The sequence below is a fragment of the Corythoichthys intestinalis genome, chromosome 7, assembly GCF_030265065.1.
Source record: "Corythoichthys intestinalis isolate RoL2023-P3 chromosome 7, ASM3026506v1, whole genome shotgun sequence".
In the NCBI taxonomy this organism is placed as follows: Eukaryota; Metazoa; Chordata; class Actinopteri; order Syngnathiformes; family Syngnathidae; genus Corythoichthys; species Corythoichthys intestinalis.
The window spans coordinates 52,031,884-52,047,963 of record NC_080401.1 but is presented as its reverse complement, the minus strand read 5'-3'; the positions used below and the strand labels follow the sequence as shown (position 1 = coordinate 52,047,963).

The window sequence follows — 16,080 nt, the reverse complement described above, 5'->3', positions numbered from 1 at the left end:
AATTTGCCTGGCCTAAAAGTGCCAAGGTTAACTAAATAAATACACCCTTAAATATGGAATTAATAATTTCAAAGTTCTGTGGTATTGGGGACTAAAAGTGCCACAGATTTAAATGCAAACATTTGTTATTAAATGTGTCATTAATTCATTAAAATGGCGATCACATTCATGTAAAAACATATTCAATTTCTTAATTTTTTTTGCTATCATATATTATTTAATTCATTATTATTGGATAGTCCTGTGTTGTTGCCGTGCTTCAAGAATTTATTTTCTTTTAACTACGCCCATCAAAGATGGTGGCCGGATCCAATAGACAGGTACAGTAGGCTGCAAGAATTTAGGTGCTATTATGGTTATGTCATGCTGGTTTCACAATCAACAGCTATTTGACTAATATAATGCAACATTCCACTTTCTTCTCTTTGTAGATGCTCTTCTGAAATATTTTCTTTCTACCTGTATACATCCTGGGCCATCTTTTACAGTGAACTTATCCACATCAGCACAAAGTCCAAGCCCACCAAGTCCAGGAAAGAAGTGCACCTTTCAAAACAACTGTCATATGAAAGTGCAATAGAGGCTTTTGCATCAGTGAAAACAAGGTAAGGTTATAAGTCAAGGTGAAAAAAAAAGTTGCATTTTAAAGTGTTCTGTGTGTCCTTATATAGGTTTGTGTGGGTGGGTGTTAATCATATTGTAATAACAATTGTAATTTACTTAATGCATTTGTTTTTGAAGTGTTTTCATTGGTGCTGTTGAATAGTTATTACAGCATTTTTCTTTTAATTTCTGCACTTGTTCATTGTCTTTTTTTTTTAATATAATAAATTAAAAAGAGACAACGGGCTTTTTCAGTGTGAGTGTTTAAATATATGTGGTGAAAATAAGGGCCGGAGGGCGCCAATAAATATGTTGCCTAGGGCACCAAATTGGTCAGGAATGGCCCTGTCTGTCGTCATTCAATTCAACCAATCTGAGCAGCGAATGAAGGCAATTTCTTGCCAATCACAGTTAAGGGAGGCGGGCCGACTAGCCGGCCATTGGATGCTCATGTTTATCAGTGCATATGTTATGTTTACACTAAAGCACTTTAGTAGAATAAATGCTAACAGAAATGCACCATTGTTTTTCGCATACATGTCAAATTGAAGTTGTACGGTTTCGGCGTAATTTGTACAAGTGAGCACTGATTTTTAAATGTGTACGCCGTACGTTCAAAATCTGTACGTTTTTCGTGCATTACGTTTTTTTTTTCTCTGTTTGGGTTTTGTCACCGTTTGGCAACGAGACAATGTGCGTTACGATGCGTTACTACGTTGGTTGAATGACTCGAGAAAAGTCAGAGACACTGAGAGAGAAGAGTGTTGTGACGCTGTAGCAAACGCAAAGCTAGGCTAGGTGGCTCCAATATTTCCTGACTGTAGCCGACAGCCTACAATCTACGCCTAGATATCAAATGCTTATAGAACTACATTGCTGTGTGGGTGTGCGGGTGCATGTGAGGGGGTCAAGTCATCAGCCAATCAAATGTGCATTTGAGGGAAAAAAATGGACCGCCACATTCAGCAAGTCAAAAGGGGAAAATGTAAGTCTGAACATAATAACTCACTTAATAAAAGGTTGGGTCATTTCTATACTTACAACATATGGGAAGACAATCTAAATTACTTATATAACTGAACTCATTATATAATGCAAATAAGATCGCTTAAAAGTTGGTGGGGATAATTTGAGCATCCTGAAAATTTGGTAGTATTATGTCCCTACCGTCCCTGTGCAAACCTATGCCCTTGACGACAGGTAACTGAAAACACTTAAACTGTCATGATATTACTGTAGCCCAGATGCTCACTTGTGAGCACGTGTAGGTGCTGATTATTGTGAAACAATTTGAACCTCAGGAGAGGCAAAGTTCATTCCCCGTTAAATGAGGCCCGGCGGGAGGGCAGGAGAGTCTTGCCATTCCGGGCAAAGACACGTGTCAGACGTGGTAGCTGTCATGCCTATCCACTGGGAAAAGCGGAATGAAGCTTGAGTCGACCCACACACCACATGCGGGTGCTTAAGGTCTTTCCCAGTAGAATCAAAATGTGTTATGTTGTTCAATAAACCACATGATGAGTTTGTGCAGCATGACTGATGTTAACATGTATAAATGTGAATGCCATGGACTGACAGATATTTTTTTTCGCCAGTTAGACATATTTGCGTGTGTGTGAATGGACACACATTATGTGTTTGTGTAAACGCACAGATTGATGTCAACAGTATTATATTGAATGTATAATTTATTGTTTGTGTGTTAAATCAAGCAGCGGCATTATCTCCTGTCTCTCGCAATGAATTCTTAATGAGATGGGGTAACATGATTCTTTCATGGGAAGCTGATTTATACATACTACATGCACACAAACAAATAATAAATAATAGTACAGTGGTACATCTACTTACAAAATTAAATGGTTCTGGAAGGAAATTTTTAACTTGAAAATTCTGTAAGTAGAGATACGTTTTCCATGTAAATGCCCTAATACGTTCCAAGCCCCCCAAAATTCAGACATACCGGTAAATATTTTATAATGCATAAAATTGCATCGAAACATGTAGTAATACATGTTACAATTACATTATTAAACAATAAACATGAAATTGAGTTATGCATAATGTAAAAAATCAAGAATTGAGTAAAAAATAAAAGTTAATACACTCGTAAAGATGTCGTAACACGAGGGGAGAATAAAGAGGATGCTGGGATACACACATACATAGGGCTGCAGCTATCGATTATTTTAGTAGTCGATTAATTGATTAACTAGTAAGTTTGAATAATCGAGTAATCGGACAAGGAACATGGAAAATTCAAATACCTGAGCTGAGCCTCAGACGGTATAAAAAAATAACTGAGGATCTATGTACAACAAAAGAACAATTGGCTAACTTACATAGAAAACATTTGCTAGCTTAAATGCTATGAAACGCTAACGTTTTTTGCTATGCTTTTCACAAATGGTTCAGACACATATTCCCACAAAGAACGGCTAAATATACCAATAAACTAAATTACGAATGCATTAAAAAAACATAAGCTCAAACAAAAACTTAGCTTATGTTGGTCTTAACAAGGAACAGTTGGATTCAGCCATTTGAAATGAGGCAGACCAGGGAGCAGAGTAGCCACTCAAATCAATAAAACTAAATGCAAACGCTATCAAAATAAACCATTACAACGCCACTTTAATTAAACGAATACTCAAAGCAGCAAAATTTATTTTGAATCTTTTTTCCTAATCGAATACTTGAGTTAATCGATTCATCATTGCAGCACTAAATACACATACGGTAGAGGTCCCTCTTAGCCAACTGGACGCTAGAAATGCTAGGCAATAGCCAATGGCAGAGCAGCTATAAGTATGTTACGTTCAGTGAAATCTGGGAGCTGCGAGTACCAGCCATACTGTACTTTTTAACTTTTTGTATCCTGAAATTTGTTTTTTAACAAGAGGCAATATTTTTCCGTTGAGGTGTGTCTATGATGGCACTAAATGCGTTAGTAGACAGCCGCCATCTTAAAGCAGTAGACTTTTTAGGACGGCTCTGTTGTAGAGAACCTTCCTAGCAAACCTAAGTAACTTTTTATCTAAAATACTTCTAAATCGGCAAAATCTTGACTTGAATCTATCTTTAAATGATGAAACAGTTTTAAAACTTTCATATGTCGAAAGTAGAGAGAAGGGAACAAATGCAATGATGGGAGCAATTTTAACAACTTTTAACAGTTGATTCAGGGTAAAGGGTAAATTAGGGTAAAGAATTGGGCTCGGGCCAATTGTACCAAAAACCTTCACAAAAAACTTCACATAGTGTGGCCAATGTTTTTTTTTTTTTTTTGAGGGAAAAAAAAAAAAAGTAATTATCACCAATTACTTTGCCAAGTAACTAATTACTCTTACATTCAGGTAATTGAGTTACTAACGCAATTACTTCTTGGAGAAGTAATTTGTAACTATAATTAATTACTTTTTTTCAGTAAGATTAACAACACTGGTCTTAACCTGAAAATTCTGTATGTAGAAACGTTCTTAAGTAGAGGTACCACTGTATATAAAAGAATTCATTCATGAAATAATATAAAAAATATAATAAAACATTACATACATATAAAATGTATATGCAGCAAAAAAGTGACAATAAAATCAGTTGGTTTTAAAGTGCCTATGACAGCAAAAAGCATGCTTATTTCATATTTCACGCGGTATTTTATGCCCTTGAGTGAAATGGACCGCTTGGATGTGTGTGGAAGCGATCGTTTTGTTTATTCAAATTTTTTAATCCTGCGCCATGAAAATAAATAACTTCCTGTATTGCGGAGGAATGCAAATGTGACGTCACCCGGGTCAGCATCTCACAATACAGCATTGCTTTATAGCATGCAGATGGACTGCAATTTTAGCTGATTTTGCGGATTAATTCATTTATTTTTCACATCACACCACCCAAATGTGCTGCAGGGTTTTGTTGCTGCACCAGGGAGAGGCATGTGAGCCTTTTTGGATTTCAAAAAGTTACTGTTCACCGCGGATAATGTCCAAAACAAGTCTGACAACTGTGGGAAAAGTGGACCAACAAGAAAGTGAGTAAGCTACGTGTTTTATATTATGTGAAATACTGGGATCATGGCACACGTTTTAATAAGGAGTTGGCTTGCATTTTGTGGCTGACAATGCTCCTTGTCCACTGAGAAGGCCACACAGCTGGCAACCGGCGGCTTGTCGCACACCCCCCTCGGTCCTCTTCGCGTGCTCGCCAGGAGAACGCTATAGACCCTACCCACGTGACGTCAAAACTCTGCCCTCCTGACTGGTGCCGCCCAATTGTCCGTCAACACATCGTGTTTACCTGTTACGGCTACGTACATTCCTCCTATTTACGGCATGTTTTTCTGCGCGTTAACATTAATAATCAAAATGGTGAAGGCGTGTGTGGCGGTCGGTTGCCATAACAGGGAAGATAGACCGAGAGACCCGGAGAGGAGAGAGCGAGATGGGCTGCTGCAATTCGACGAGAAAACTGGGTTCCAAACGATTACCACAGATTATGTAGTAGTCATTTTATATCTGGTAAGATGCATTTAATATATATTTAGAGGGTTTTGGGCTGACAACCACAATTAAGATCATTGCTAGGCTAATCGCCGACAACATACACGTATGTATATAGTGAGAGTGCTATCACTAAACCATATAAACATTAAAAGCCCTCGCTCCATTGACAAATGACATGAAATACATTAGACATGACAGTGGATGTTAGCAAGAACAAAAGATTTTGAATTGAAAATTTCATAACTCACCTTTCCAAGCACAAGATAGATTCCTGCCGAATTTTCGTGGACGAGGACCTGTTTCACCCAACCAGCAACGAAGTATTTATAAGCCTCTGAGCTCTTAAAAACAGCGACTATCTATTTGCAAATGAGGCAGACAGTTGTTGGGTATTTTAGTGAAACAATAGTCCAATTTCCACCTATCCTTGAAGCGTCGGCTGTCGCAGTCAACTTTCTTTTTTTGGTTGATTGTCGCCATTTTAGGAAATTGGAAGTAAAGGGTCACACGGTGTAATGTTGCTTAGAGTTCTGCTGCCTTTTAATGGGTGAATGAGGAGCAACATTTAGTGTTTAAGCTACTTCATATGCTGGTAGCAATACTGCTGACCAATTTATTAAGTCTGTGTGTGGGCCAGACGTTATTAATTTTATGAAAGAGGCTGGGGGCCAGATGAAATTTGAACACGGGCCCCATTTGGCCCCCGGGCCGGACTTTGGAGAGGTCTAGTGTAGAGCGATTGAAACAATGACATTTTGCTGCTCTCTTCATCGCATTTTCCTCATTCGGAATAATTCCCCGTCAATGGGCTGAATTCTAAATCAGATGAAACGGTGACCCTGCCGACGTCATCCTCCAGCTGGGGACGCAAGAGTGCTAAAATGAAAGGCGGGGCTAATGGCAGATTAAAAGACTAATTTCTCATCATCTGCGTTTTGCCAAAATATTGTATATAGTCTCAAAATATGATTCAAATTCACATAATAATGCTATTCAAGATTTTTTTAATGCTGTCATAGGCACTTTAAGGTTTATAGTCAGGGGTGCACATACAGTGCCTTGCAAAAGTATTCGGCCCCCTTGAATCTTGCAACCTTTCGGCACATTTCAGGCTTCAAACATAAAGATATGAAATTTAATTTTTTTGTCAAGAATCAACAACAAGTGGGACACAATCGTGAAGTGGAACAACATTTATTGGATAATTTAAACTTTTTTAACAAATAAAAAACTGAAAAGTGGGGCGTGCAATATTATTCGGCCCCTTTACTTTCAGTGCAGCAAACTCACTCCAGAAGTTCAGTGAGGATCTCTGAATGATCCAATGTTGTCCTAAATGACCGATGATGATAAATACAATCCACCTGTGTGTAATCAAGTCTCCGTATAAATGCACCTGCTCTGTGATAGTCTCAGGGTTCTGTTTAAAGTGCAGAGAGCATTATGAAAACCAAGGAACACACCAGGCAGGTCCGAGATACTGTTGTGGAGAAGTTTAAAGCCGGATTTGGATACAAAAAGATTTCCCAAGCTTTAAACATCTCAAGGAGCACTGTGCAAGCCATCATATTGAAATGGAAGGAGCATCAGACCACTACAAATCTACCAAGACCCCGCCGTCCTTCCAAATTTCTTCTCAAACAAGGAGAAAACTGATCAGAGATGCAGCCAAGAGGCCCATGATCACTCTGGATGAACTGCAGAGATCTACAGCTGAGGTGGGAGAGTCTGTCCATAGGACAACAATCAGTCGTACACTGCACAAATCTGGCCTTTATGGAAGAGTGGCAAGATGAAAGCCATTTCTAAAAGATATCCATAAAAAGTCTCGTTTAAAGTTTGCCACAAGCCACCTGGGAGACACACCAAACATGTGGAAGAAGGTGCTCTGGTCAGATGAAACCAAAATTGAACTTTTTGGCCACAATGCAAAACGATATGTTTGGCGTAAAAGCAACACAGCTCATCACCCTGAACACACCATCCCCACTGTCAAATATGGTGGTGGCAGCATCATGGTTTGGGCCTGCTTTTCTTCAGCAGGGACAGGGAAGATGGTTAAAATTGACGGGAAGATGGATGCAGCCAAATACAGGAACATTCTGGAAGAAAACCTGTTGGTATCTGCACAAGACCTGAGACTGGGACGGAGATTTATCTTCCAACAGGACAATGATCCAAAACATAAAGCCAAATCTACAATGGAATGGTTCAAAAATAAACATACCCAGGTGTTAGAATGGCCAAGTCAAAGTCCAGACCTGAATCCAATCGAGAATCTGTGGAAAGAGCTGAAGACTGCTGTTCACAAACACTCTCCATCCAACCTCACTGAGCTCGAGCTGTTTTGCAAGGAAGAATGGGCAAGAATGTCAGTCTCTCGATGTGCAAAACTGATAGAAACATACCCCAAGCGACTTGCAGCTGTAATTGGAGCAAAAGGTGGCGCTACAAAGTATTAACGCAAGGGGGCCGAATAATATTGCACGCCCCACTTTTCAGTTTTTATTTGTTAAAAAAGTTTAAATTATCCAATAAATTTTGTTCCACTTCACAATTGTGTCCCACTTGTTGTTGATTCTTGACAAAAAAATTAAATTTCATATCTTTATGTTTGAAGCCTGAAATGTGCCGAAAGGTTGCAAGATTCAAGGGGGCCGAATACTTTTGCAAGGCACTGTAAGTGGTCCGCATGCGCGCATGCGTACTGGACGTAGACAAACGTGCTGGCCCTCAACAGGTTCCATAGTCCATACGCTTTTGCGTACCGATGGCAGACCACTGTATTTGCGGCGGACACGAGAAAATAACTTCTCAAAATGTCGAAGAGGCAGGCCACACTGAGTAATTACTTCCGTGTTCCCCCACCCCCGTCAAAAGACAGACAGACGACAGAGACGTCACCGGAGCTACCGAAAAAAGGACTTTTGCTGAAAAGTGGCTGCAGGAGGTACCGTGGCTAGAAGTAAATGATGCTCGCACGGAAATGCGGTACAAAATGTGCCGTGAGAATCCCAATGTCGCCGATAAGAGCAGCGCATTTTATGTAGGGTCAAAGAATTTCAGCCATCCAAACTTTGAAAAGCACGAAAAAACAGAGAGCATGTGGCAATTAAGCAAACTATCAATGTCAGACAGCACCGTACTCGCCCTATGGACAAGTGGCGGAATAAAGGTAATGAAAACAGCGCCATGCACTGACAAACGTGTTTTTGCTCGCATTTTACAAAGCTAAACATGCACGTTCAATGAGGTCTTATGAGGAGGACATCCCACTTTTAAAAAGCCTTGGCGTTAATGTGGGAGCCGCATAATGCCCTTTATTTCGAATTGGTGCGTTTATGTTTATTTCTTTACATTTCACTTCAAAGTAATGGCAATTTTGTTGTGCCAGTTGATGTTAATCAGGCATTAACTGTTAATATAATTAATTAAAGTTAATTGGCTCTAAGTAAAGCTTGTCATAAATTTATCGCATTAGGTGGGTCGGCTCTCAAGCTCAATGAGGACCAAGTCACATCTCCAGGTCCTCCTCTGAGAACCTGGGCAAAAAAATTATGTGCACCCCTGTTTATAGTCTTTAACTCATCCGTTGTAATTGGCGACCAATTCATTTTTTCTGAGACGGTTGACAGCAATCATTCGCTATTAATGGCAGCTAAAATTTTAAGTATCATTTAAATGCAGTAAGACCACTGTTGGTCTTAGTAGCTCATTTGGGAAATAATCATTGCCAGCCCTTCCATCTACAACCGTCAAATGACAACCAACAAGGTAAATTTGACAAAAAAATGGGAGTTATCCCACTTTTTAGCAGCTCAATTTGTGAATGATCATTGCCAGTCAAAATGGAATGGACATCCATAGCCATCACTGGCAGCCAATGAGTTCATGAGGAGAAATGAAAAAATAAATGTTGCTTGTTACTTACCATATTCACTTCGGACACCATGTCTATGCTAGCCACGTCTATGCTCATGCCAACCGCCACAGGGGCACCTTAAAAATTCAGCACAACCAAGCATGTGTGTTATTCCAGATAGATGTGTATTTTCATATATTTCATATTTCTCTAAATATAAAATTAATGTGAATTCTTACCTCCAAAGTCTGGCCTGAGACGAATATCATATCCTTTTAAAAGTTTATCCACTGTGTCTTTGACGAATGACATGTTGCCAGGCTCTTTAACACTAAAAGAGGGAGAAAAGGCGTTTGTTGTGATTTTATTTTAATAAAGTTGAAGAAGGAGACAGAGGAGGAAAACAAAATTCGTAGAAGACATCCTTGGCGCCAAACAGCTCACCTGGCGCATGCGCACATCCCGAGCACAACCAGCGGCCAGCAGTGCCTCCAGCACGCCGCCCGCAGCACGCTCATCCTCCCGGTTTAGATAAGCTTTGTGACGGGGTGGAAGTCGGCGCTTCGCCCCCTCGCCACGCCGCGTACGGTCGTTCCTGCCCCCACCAGCCTTCTCTCCCTCAGTCGTTCATCTTCTCCCTCCCCGTCGAGCGCCACTAAATCAGGTGAGACTTCACCCACACGACGACACATGCCTGAACGCGCCATCAATCCACGGCGTCCCACGCCGTACTTCTTCCTCCTTTTTGGCAGCTTGTCACCTCAAATAACACCCTTGCTCGCTTCAAACCGAGTCCTGATTAAAGTGGGTGGTTGGGGAGCGCTAATGAGTGGAAGAATTGTGCGCGCGGGGGCTCCATTTACAAAAGGTGGGAACCTCTGGGTACCTCCCGATACGATTTGCGATACAAGGCTCACGATAACGGTGATCTCACAAAATGCGATCATAGGCGGAATTTGACTTTTGGGGCAGGGGGGGCACAACATGTTGATGACCCCGAAACGCAGTGTCAGCAATAAAATTAATTTACAAGAATATTCAGTTTTTTGTTTCCCATCATTCTTGAGGGGAATTCTAAATCAGGCGTCCTAGGCAATACTTTTCGCCAAGATCGTCATCCATTGAATATGGTACGCCCGCCGGTGTCGTGCCAATGTAGTTACCCCAGTCACAAATTGTATCCCCTGGGCGGAGCCATATGGAGGTAGATTTGTGTCTTTGTTATTCAATCAAAAAAATGGCTTCAATTAAAAAAAAAAGTTGGTTCAATCAAAATATATCTTTTCAACCCCCCCCAAAAAGTCGCTTCAATCAAAAAAAAAAAAAAATGTGTATGGATGCAAAAATAAATTTGAAACTCCCAAAAAAAAAAAAAAAAATGCATGTGAAAGCTATTTTTCTTTGATTTTTTTTTTTTTTTTTTTTTTTTTTTTTTTTTGATTGAAGTCAAGTTTATTTTGATCGAGGCAATTTTTTGATTGAAGTAATGTTGATTTGTGTCTGGGCCACATTTTGGCTAGGACATTTTTGTCTATTATTTATCCCAAAAAAATAAGTTGGTTCAAAAAATATATATATTTTAAAAAAGAAAAATCACTTCAATCGAAAATAAAAAAATTCAATCAAGGAAAAAGTTTTTGAATGCGAAAAAATATTTGAGAGTCAAAAATTTGCATTTAGACTTATTTTTTCATTGAAAAAGTTTTCTTTGATTGAAGCAACCCTTTTTTGTGTTTCGGCCATATTATGGTTAGGAAATTTGTGTATAAATCCTTTAATCCCCAAAAAAGTTTCTTCAACCCCAAAAAATATTTTCAATCAAAGAAAAAAATCATTTGAAAAAAAAATTGCCCTCCCCGAATTTTTTAAATTAATTATTTGCAAGGCAAATGACCGTCTAAGTTGCTAGTCACATGATCTGTTCGAAAAATAATTTTGACCCATTATAAAAATATGTTTTTGTTCATTTCATTCATTTTTGTTGCAGTTTTATTGCTTTATATATGTATATAGGAAAGTCAATTACATGCAACTACACTTTTCGGTCACCGGGGGGGGCTTCCCCCCCTTTAAATCCGCTTATGATGGCGATAAAACAATTTTCGATACAACGAGTCCGGAAATCAAGCTACGATACAACTAAAACAAGCTAGTGTTTTTTTAAGTAGAAACTGCAATTTCTGGAGGAATTACTATGGGGCTTTGCTGTGGGAAGATATGGATCTTTGACCCGCCCAGGTTGATTTAGGGACATTTCTGGGACGATATCAGGTCACTTACTGTTGATTTGGGGACATTTCAGGGCCATGTTTTGGTCACATCAGGTCACTTCCTGTTGATTTGGGATTATTTTGGGGACATGTCCTGGTGATATCAGGACAATGCAATGTAAATGCCCTTGAAAACGAATGGGAAATTTGGAAGTACATGGTCGTCAATGGCAGCGCCTTACATATACGTCAATGGAATCTATGTCCATTGACATTAATTGAATTGACATTTTTTTGCAAGGCAAAGGCCCAGATAGTAAAATTATGTTTTTTCCTGAATGGCATTTCTTCGGTGCGCCGCACAGCCCAAACCGTTTGACCGACCGTCACCGTTCGAATGTCAAAATGACTGGAATTTTCACACAATGCTGGGAATATTTGAGTGACACCTGAAAATTTTCAGTTTGCCCATTAAATGCGTTTTTTTTTATCCATCCACATGTATCGTGTTTTACAATTTTTGAACAAACTGCATAATTTACACATAAAAATTTCCAGGAGGGTAAGGGGCATAAAAATTGTATATAAAATTTGCCAAAACTTTCCCATTCATTTCTAATGGGATGCCATTGACAGCCATGTACTTCCAAATTTCCCATTCATTTTCAATGGCAGGAAAACATCCTTGTGAGTTTTGACCATTTACCATGACTGTCCATTGACATTAAACTGGCGCCCAAGTAAGTCGATGCCATTGACAACCATGCAAGTCCATGCCATTGACGGCCATCTACTTCCAAATTTCCCTTTCACTTTCAATGGCAGAAAAACCTGTATGGTTGTGATTTTTGACCAAAAACTCTACATTACAGCCCATTGACATTCAACTGGTGCCCAAGTAAGTCGATGATTGACAGCTATGCAACGGGACGTGTCCCCGAAATGTCTCCAAATCAACAGGAGGTGACCTGATATCAACAGGACGTGTCCCTGAAATGTCCCCAAATCAACCGGAAGTGACCTAATATCAACAACACATGTCCCCCAAATGTCCCCAAATCAACAGGAAGTGACCTGATAAATCTGTATCTACCACAGCAAAGTCCCATCGTAAAGGCTCCAGAACTTGGTTTCTTGTTGGGGAATAAAATTTTTTTTTTTTTTTTTTTTTTTGCACTGTTCCACACAGTCTCAAAAACTTCTTCACAGACTATTCTTGAATATTTCAGTGCAACATTTCTGTAAATAAATACAGCAAAACAATATTTTGCAACATTATTGTAAACAAAGGAGTGTTTTTCATAACTCATTGCCCACTACTGACAAAGTACAAGTGTCCAATTCATTTAAACTGGGAGGACTGGCTTTGAATATTCATGTTTGAGTGACATTGACGGCGCTAGATGTCCTTTTAACTTTGCCAGGGTTCAACTGCGTAGTCGTTGGCAGCGGATCGCGTAGGAATAGGAATTTTTAGGCTGCCTGTCGTGAATACAAGGTAGACAACAAGAAACCACAACCACGTTCATTCGTTGATTCCAAATTCTAATTATTGCTGCGAGCTGTAGCGTTTGTTTCTTGTTTAGTTAACCTTGTGCACACACACAAACAGGAAAACAGAACATCAATTTTATTTTTTTTTATAAATCCCAGACAGGACAAAAAAAGTGGACATGTTTGGGGGAAAGAGGACAAGTGCTTATCATACTGATCATTCTTTGCAAGTTGAACATGCATGTTTGATAGTGACTGAAAGTTCCGTGCTAAACACTATCGGCCGAAAATGGTTAAAAATGCATTATCGGTTTTGAAGACTGAAAGTTTACCACCGGATAGTGTGAATAACCTTAGTCCTCTTGTGATGTAACGGTAAGAAGCAACACGCTAGCTGACACTATCTTGCTAACACTACTGGCTCACAGCCAGCATGTCCGCGGTTTGAAAGTATTTTGAGGTATCAAAGAAATATAAAAAATGTTAAATGAAGGAAAATATAATAAATAAGCTTCATTGCTGCTACACGCTTGTTCTGAAGTTGCTTTTCATTGATGTCTCGCGTCACATCGAGCACAGTGGATTTGAGCCCGTGCGCGAGTAGTTTGGGGTTTAATCAAGCGAACAGTATACAAATTAGAGCTGGGAATCTTTGGGCACCTAACGATTCGATTACGACTACGATTCAGAGGCTCCGATTCGATTATAAAACGATTATTGATGCGCCCCCCTCCTTTTTTATTTATTTATTTTTTTTTTAAATGTTTTGTACATTAGTTCCAAAATTGTTCAAAATTTTTTTTTTTTTTAAATGTTTTGTACATTAGTTCCAAAATTGTTCAAAACTCCTCTCAGGCTAAACCAAAGTACTATTTCAGTGTCAAGTTAACATATAGCAGTAAACAAATACACAAAAATAACAGTAAATAAAAAAACTCCAGTCCCCATTCTGTATCAGCAGCTTTAAACTACATTCAATTAATTTAATGTTGTCAATCAACCGTTAAAGTTGTTAAAATTGCTCCCGTTATTCCATAATTTCCCTTTTGTCTACTTTCGACATGTGAAAGTTTTAAAACTAATTTTAAAGATAGATTCAAGTCAATATTTTACAGATTTAGGAGTATTTTAGATAAAAAGTTAATTAGGTTTGCTTGGAAGGTTCGCTACAACAGCCTTGCAGGGAAGTGTACTGCTTTAAGATGGCGGCCGTTTACTAACGCCCGCATCTAGCTTTTTGTAGATGTGTTGTGTTTTTTTATCTCGTGGCATGAGTTGAGTTAGAGCAGTGAGTTGAGCATTGGCATTACCCGAGGGGCCGGGTAATGAGAAGCATGATGTTTAGCTACTCTCGCTCCGCTCTCATTGCGTCCCGAAGACCACGCGGCGCGCTGAGTGTGTTGTACTTCCGCTTTACTTGGCATATTTCAATAATCGGAATTTGGATGTTTGTGAATCGTTCTCGAATCTTCCACGGCCGAATCGCGAATAATCTCAGAATCGGAAATTTTGCACACCTCTAATACAAATAGTATTTAAATGCATAGACGTGCATTTGCTGTGGTTTAGTACAATATGTTTATGGCACGACCGCTTCCTTTTTTTTTTTTGTTGTTGTCACATTTTGTAAAGCGCTTTACTAATTTTGGCGAGAACAGAACAGTTTTTTTGTTGTTGTGAGCTAAAGTTCCGCACAAACGTACATCTCATTTAGCGTAGCAATTCGAGGAGTGAGACCCATTTGTTGACTGTCCCAAACTTCCAACAAAGAGTATTTATCAAGGTTTCATCGGCCGTTACGTATGTGTCTCCATCCACCGAACAGAATGCTATGACAATACCTGCACTTCTGCTATAGGATGTGTTCAGAGTTTGCCACAAAACACTCACTGGCGCCGGGCTCGCACCCTCCCGTGGGGTTTCAGAATCAGCACCTTTCAAACTAAATTTCTTGAGCCTCCGTGGTTGTTGAACTAATTCCAAAGCAATGGGCAATGATCGAAAAATAATGAAATAAAATAGTGAAAAAAATAAAAATGAATTGTATACACGTGTATTTTTCGACTTTTCGGCCAAGAATTTTGCTTTCGATACATCGTCAAATAATTAGAAGATGACTCTTACTTAGTATCGTAGATCACTTGCAGCTTCTTGTTTCCATCCACTGCATTCCTGTAAATCAGACAAAAACAAAGTTAAAGCCTTACAAAACAGTTAAAAGTACAGTTGTCCAATAATAACCTTTAACCGATATCCCCATACTGTCCAACTCCAAAAATCCAATACCAAACCAATATCAAACAGATACTGATAATTGTGGTCGGGGACTTAACATGTTATGGCTAATTGTATTGTGGTGGCCAACTGGATGCGTTAATATTGATAAATGTAACAAGTTCAAGGTTTTCCAAATAAACATTATGTGAAAAGTATGAGAACAACTTCAATTGAAGTTATAGGGAAAAGTGCCTATATTGCAATATTGGACAACTCTAGTTAATACTTCAGTGTTATAGTTTTCTTCGTCCGACTCCCTTTCAGGAATTTTTGTTTTGTTATGTTACTTGTAATTTAAACCCGTTGAAAGCTGATGAACGGTACTTGTAGAAATGAATGCTAATGCTTGAAATGAAAAAAAAAATAATAATAATAATTAGAGATGTCGGGTCCGATCACGTCATTTTCAAAGTATCGGAGTCAGCAAAAAAATATCGGACATGCCTTTTTTAAATATATATATATATATATTTTATTAAATTGTTTTCTAATTGTATTTAACGTTACAGACATAATGTGTTACACTCTTCCAGAGTCTTTAGTTTAAGCTTAAGGTAGGGTTATCAAATTTATCGCGTTAACGGCGAGAATTAATATTTTTTACATTTATCACGTTACAATATTTAACGCAATTAACGCATGCGCTGCACGACCCACTCACGCATTGTCGCGTCCATTCTATAATGGCGCCGTTTTACCCATACAGTATATAGAGCTAAAAGGCAGCGTAATATGAGTAGAGTGAATTTTGGCAGCCTTTGGAGCCTTTTTTTAAATGACTTAAGCCTTGCAATCCCTCTCCCAATGATTAGAATAATTGTGGGAAGCAATGTGGGGAAGAAAGGCAGTAGATGATCTTTTTCTTAACACCCTATGTTATTTTCCAACGCAGAGAAGATATATCAATTGGTACCATGACACACAGTCATGGTTGCACTTCCCATCATGCATTTGGGCAGAAGTTAAATGGCTACAGTATCATTTACTGAAAGCTAAAAAAATACACTAGATGGCAATATTTAGTCACAATATACAAAGTCACATTTATCCTTTAAGAATTACAAGTCTTTCTATCCGTGGATCCCTCTCAAAGAAAGAATGTTAATAATGTAAATGCCATCTTGAGGATTTA

The 16,080-nt window shown here is 38.9% G+C and overlaps 2 protein-coding genes across 3 annotated transcripts in view; one reads left to right on the top strand and one right to left on the bottom strand.

Annotated features, from left to right (window-relative positions):
• Positions 1 to 16,080, bottom strand: part of gabrb3 (gamma-aminobutyric acid type A receptor subunit beta3) — a 91,781-nt gene that overhangs the window by 26,622 nt on the left and 49,079 nt on the right. Inside the window, exons 2-4 of one of the 2 annotated variants that reach the window (XM_057840245.1) lie at positions 14,796 to 14,843; positions 9,207 to 9,298; positions 9,037 to 9,104 (exon numbers count right to left, since the gene is read on the bottom strand). In XM_057840245.1, the coding sequence (XP_057696228.1) occupies positions 9,037 to 9,104; positions 9,207 to 9,298; positions 14,796 to 14,843 (208 nt within the window). Of the gene's footprint in view, positions 1 to 9,036; positions 9,105 to 9,206; positions 9,299 to 9,411; positions 10,228 to 14,795; positions 14,844 to 16,080 lie in introns of those variants that run through there. The other variant, XM_057840246.1, reaches the window with a different exon arrangement.
• gabra5 (gamma-aminobutyric acid type A receptor subunit alpha5) overlaps positions 9,457 to 16,080 on the top strand; it is a 67,636-nt gene continuing 61,012 nt past the window's right edge. Inside the window, exon 1 of the mRNA XM_057840248.1 lies at positions 9,457 to 9,631. The gene's annotated coding sequence lies outside the window, so the exon portion shown is untranslated. The remainder of the gene's footprint in view (positions 9,632 to 16,080) is intronic.